The sequence below is a fragment of the Argopecten irradians genome, chromosome 11 (genome assembly GCF_041381155.1).
Source record: "Argopecten irradians isolate NY chromosome 11, Ai_NY, whole genome shotgun sequence".
NCBI classification, from domain to species: domain Eukaryota; kingdom Metazoa; phylum Mollusca; class Bivalvia; order Pectinida; family Pectinidae; genus Argopecten; species Argopecten irradians.
Genome location: NC_091144.1, coordinates 11,741,785 through 11,747,343, shown reverse-complemented (window position 1 = coordinate 11,747,343; position 5,559 = coordinate 11,741,785). Strand labels below are relative to the sequence as shown.

The 5,559-nt window shown below is 37.2% G+C and overlaps 1 protein-coding gene across 1 annotated transcript; it reads left to right on the top strand.

Annotated features, from left to right (window-relative positions):
- Positions 1–265: 265 nt before the first annotated feature.
- LOC138334398 (A-kinase anchor protein 5-like) lies at positions 266–1,054 on the top strand. The gene has a single exon (XM_069283068.1). The coding sequence runs from the start codon at positions 266–268 to the stop codon at positions 1,052–1,054; it is 789 nt and encodes a 262-aa protein (XP_069139169.1).
- The last annotated feature ends 4,505 nt before the right edge of the window (positions 1,055–5,559 follow it).

Below are 5,559 nucleotides of genomic sequence, written 5' to 3'. Positions count from 1 at the left end.
ATAATTTTGATAAAATAGCAAACAATGAGATTTAGATAACAATGAGTCACAACAATGAAAAGTATGATCCTAGTAGACTGTCATGATATATTTAACTAGGAAATGTTTAGGCTCTTAACTTGCTCAATACTCAAGTGTTTGGGGTCAATATATGGTGTGGGATACTGTTGATGTCATCAGAAAAATCACCACTAGAAATATTCTCTCTACTCGCTCAAAAATTGCAATGTCATTGTACGTACTAAATCTAAGTGTTCATTGGAAAATGGGATTAGTGGCAACAGAGAAGGTCACGGTGTCGCGCACAGAGAAGGTCACGGTGTCACGCACAGAGAAGGTCACGGTGTCATGCACAGAGAAGGACACGGTGTCGCGCGCAGAGAAGGTCACGGTGTCGCGCACAGAGAAGGTCACGTTGTCGCGCACAGAGAAGGTCACGGTGTCACGCACAGAGAAGGTCACGGTGTCACACACAGAGAAGGTCACGGTGTCGCGCACAGAGAAGGTCACGGTGTCACGCACAGAGAAGGTCACGGTGTCGCGCACAGAGAAGGTCACGGTGTCACACACAGAGAAGGTCACGGTGTCGCGCACAGAGAAGGTCACGGTGTCGCGCACAGAGAAGGTCACGGCGTCGCGCACAGAGAAGGTCACGGCGTCGCGCACAGAGAAGGTCACGGTGTCGCGCACAGAGAAGGTCACGGTGTCGCGCACAGAGAAGGTCAAGGTGTCGCGCACAGAGAAGGTCACGGTGTCGCGCACAGAGAAGGTCACGGTGTCGCGTACAGAGAAGGTCACGGCGTCGCGCACAGAGAAGGTCACGGTGTCACACACAGAGACGGTCACGGTGTCGCGCACAGAGAAGATCACGGTGTCGCGCACAGAGAAGGTCACGGTGAAGCGCACAGAGAAGGTTGCGGTGTCGCGCACAGAGAAGGTCACAGTGTCGCGCATAGAGAAGGTTGCGGTATCGCGCAAAGAGAATGTCATTGTGTCGCGCAAAGAGAAGGTCACGGTGTCGCGCAATGTTTGCTTTATCAGGAGATTTAAGTGATTGTTTTCATTACAGTTACAAAGGTGTCTTTTATAACTCCTCACACAATACCCCACTTGTGTGACATAAATACCATACCCAACAGTCACTCTAAAACAAAGAGTAAAAACGAATATATGAATGAATGATAGATAAGATAAATAGGAAAATTGTGCTAAAACGTGTTAAGTTAATAGTCAAGCAGACAAGTGAAACAAAGCATCAATATATAAAAGGTATAAAGCTAAAGGATGTAAAAGTACACAGACAAATATATTCAGGTCCTGGAAAGTGCTCCACCTCAAAAACATGAAAATGATCTGAAATTGAGGTCAATTTTATTAATTGACTTTTCATGCTGTTTTCAAGACAGTTCGACCTGAAAGTGACATTAATTAAAGATATGTTGCTTGTGTACTTTAACATATGGATAGTCGTTCATATTTCTTTGTTTTATTAATTTATGATCGATTTTATCATTAATATTTTGCTGAATTATCCCCCGCTTTCTCCGGAACGGGGGATATTAATTTGAGTTTGTCCGTCGGTCTGTCCGCCTGTCTGTAACACTTCGTTTCCCTGCAATAGCTGTAACAAATGTGAACCGATTTTCTTCAAACTTGGTGACAAGGTGAAATGCCTTAAGGGCTTGTCCAAGTTCGATCGCAAATATTTAGCGGAGTTATGGCCCTTTGAATTACAAAAAACGTAATTTTCTGCCATTTCCATACAATAAGTGTAACAAATGTAAACCAATTTTCTTCAAACTTAGTAAAAAGGTTTAATGCCTCAAGGACTCGGCCAAGTTCGATTGCGACTTTCAAAGGACCTTATTTAGCGGAGTTATGGCCCTTTGCTTAAATGAAAAAGTCAGTTTCTGCCACTTCGGTACAATAACTAATAAATATTAACCGATTTTCTTCAAATTCGGTAACAAGGTTGAATGCCTTAAGTGCCTGGCCAGGTTCGATCAACTCTTTCAGCGGATGTTATTTATCAGAGTTATGGCCCTTTAATTTACTACAAATGTCATTTTTCTGCAGTTTCTGTGTAAAAACAAACAAACGTTAAAACTAATAGTTAAAACTTGATAACAAAGTTAAATGCCTTAACGGCTTAGCCAAGTTCGATCGCCACTTTTGGCAGATCTTAATTAACAGGGTTATGGCCCTTCGATTTAACGTTTTCTCATCTCAACTTATATTCATATCAACGCAACACTCATCGTTTCGTCAACATTGTGCATGAGTTTTCTCACGTGTTTTAGCCAAAACTATTTTATCCTATGTAACTCTTTTTATTAAATCAACATTTACAATTTTGTTTTTACTTGCCTTTTTCTTATCCTGATCTTTTAGATACGGTCCTTGTTTATATCCTAATACTAATGCCTGCCTTGTAGTTTGGCCGTAAATGACCTTAGTTGTCGATGGGCCGTTAAACTCAAACAAACAAACAAACCTTTGATTTAATAAAAAAAAAGTCATTTTCTGCCACTTCCGTTCAATAATTGTCATAAATATTAAGCGATTTTCTTCAAACTTGGTAACAAAGTTAAATGTCTTACTTCCGAATAAGACTTCAGTTTATTTTTTCATGTTTCAACCAAGGTTAAACCTATAACCTCAATAATGTTTACCTATAATATGTCCTGAAAGCGGGGGATAGAAATTCTATGAATTTGCTTGTTTTATTTAGTTTTGGAGTACTATTTTTAACCACGGCAGTTTGAATTTGATCATATTGAAGTTAATTAAAAAATGTTTCTACCTCTACTGTGTCAGGAAATGCACGTGACTATCTGATTCCTCTTAACATATGAATAGAAGACTAATTACTTATATCCAAGTCAAAATTTGTTATAAAATCGTGAAAAGGTATACGTAAGGTTAGAAAATAAATCCAAGTCACAAATTTCTAAATCAAATCGTGAAAACGTAAAGTTAAATGGGTAACTTTCAGTCTAAATGAGATAAAAGTTTGTTGGGTGGGGGACACTAGAAACTTATAGACTGTCCTATTATATAAATTCATGTAACACAGATATTTATCCTCACCTTCGTTGACAAATTCCACGAAATACACGTCACGGGAAATTCATCGTCGAATATCAAAATATGTGTTGGCATTCAAAAAACAAATGAAAGAAGCGTACATATTTCTACGTTTGAAAGAGAAAGGTGACTTTATAAATTAAAGTAATAAATTCAACATAATTTATGTTAATTAATATTTTAAATGGTGTAATGTTTCTAAAGCTTCCAGCAATATATTCTGTTTTAAAATGATAAGCATCATGTGCATGAATTTGTAGCCTACATTAATTGGAGTCGTCTACCTGTATAAGAAAGATCGTCAGTTCCGCGAAATTTACGTCACCGGGATATCGATTTGACCTACATTTTAACAATGTAGTACACATACGTGTGTGTAGGTGTGTAAACAAAATGTATATATATGGGTCTACCGCCACGGTCTAGTAACAGAAATATGTGTATAGGGTTGTAAATCTTATCATGGCAGATATTTATAGAACATTTAAATAAAGCTTGAGACTGCTATAGCTGTACATATAACAAAAAGGAAACATTGTGTTTTCTTTAATAGAAATGAAGTAGGTGGGAGTTAGAAAAGGGAATACACATATGATATGTAAGATATAACTACCATGTAGAATAACATAAATTTGATATTTTTCTCAGGTGTCCATTCGTTATACTGTCAGTCAAATGATATAGAAATTCAACCTGAATTTAATATCTTCAACGACGATAGTCCACTTCGAGAAGCGTGAAAAATATTAATACGTGTATTACGTAACATAATTGGGTCAAAAGCGCTATAAAAGTATAAATCAGTCAATTTACGCCCTTTTGCATATTTACTGCAATAATTAAGTACGCTTAATCGTTGCACAAACATAGGCCTAATAAAATATGTTTTCAGTAACACCATTTTAAACTTAAGGATCGGTAGATATCAAATAGGTGTTTTTCTTGTTTTGAGGACCAAACATCTAATATTATATATACCGTGGATATGATTCCTATTTTAAATTTTTACCAATGTAGACGTAATATGTACATATAAATTACTGCAATGTAAACATTGCTTTTCCGGTTAGTATTGTTGCTTGATGATAATTAAATGATAAGTTTATGATGAGTTCGGGACGCAATTGATTTTTGTTGTTTTTTTGTAGACATCGATACTATAGGGTGAGTAGGGTTATCGGAAACCCAACTATTTTGTATGTTATTATGGATACTGTATTTCACATCATGTATTGCTTGTGTGTTGGTTATATAACGCTGAATTCCATATATTATTATAACAAGTGAGAACACACCTTTCGAACATCATCTGGAAATTTTAGCATTGCAATTCTATATTGGAGTAAAATAATTCATCACTGTAACGAAATCCCATATTTAACCACACATCTGATTTTTTGGTACAAACTTCCTTATAGGTATACGCCTTCATACCCGACGAAATAGAGAGAAGGTAGGGGGTAACTCTGCTGGAATTTACGCTCCATAGAATTGAAAATTATGCTGTATTAAATGGGTATAGATAAGAGAGGTGTAGTAGGAAGTCTACGGGTCAGGTAGTATGAAAGGCCAATACCTACTGATATTGAAATTTGACCTACATCTTATTGGGCATCTGACCAGGAAGACAAAGTCGCCAAATGGTCCCCTCTCCGTTACAAAGCAAGTCGGCCATTCCTTCACTACAGATTCTTCCTAAATGAAAACCATTTATATTGTCAATATGAGCATAGCCTATCATATCAAAGTTCTACCACTTACAATTCAACATCCTTAATTGTTTTATTACTCAGGAATTATCCTATAAAATCTTTTATAAGCTATTACTATGTGGGGAGTCTTTTTTCCTTCTGAATAACATAATTACATCTGTTTCACATAGTTTTCTTCTAACTAATATTTTTCAAGATGTTTAAGCTAAACATAACTATTTCCAGCTTTATTGTTATTTGAAATTTCATCACTTATTAGCACAATTCATAATATATACTTATATGATATGTTCGTGTAAATTTCTGGGGTTTTTTTTCAAAGAATGTAGTACATTCGTGGTGTATGTCCTTGTGATAGCGCAATATGCGCCCTTGTTGTTTGTTTGTTTGGTTAAATTAACGCTAGATTAACAGCCAGAGTTATCTAAGGACAATTAGGCAGTGTGTTGCGTGTGTGAACTGTGTGGTTCGTGTTTGAGGAGACTGCGATATATTCGTGCTGTATTTTCTTGTAATAGAGGTTAGAATTGTACCTGCTGTCCCTATTGCATGATCGTAAAAGGCGATTAAATACAGGATCTTTTCTCTTCTTCCTTACTGACTTTATCTTTCCTAATGGCTCTCTTGGCACCGCCTCACTTGTTGCCATGAGTTGAGCGTTCGTCCCTTTGAGGAAGGCTCTGGGTTCTGTCCCCTGGCCGAGACACACCAAAGTCTATAAAAGTGGTAGTTTCTGCTCCTGCTTGGCGCTCAGCATACA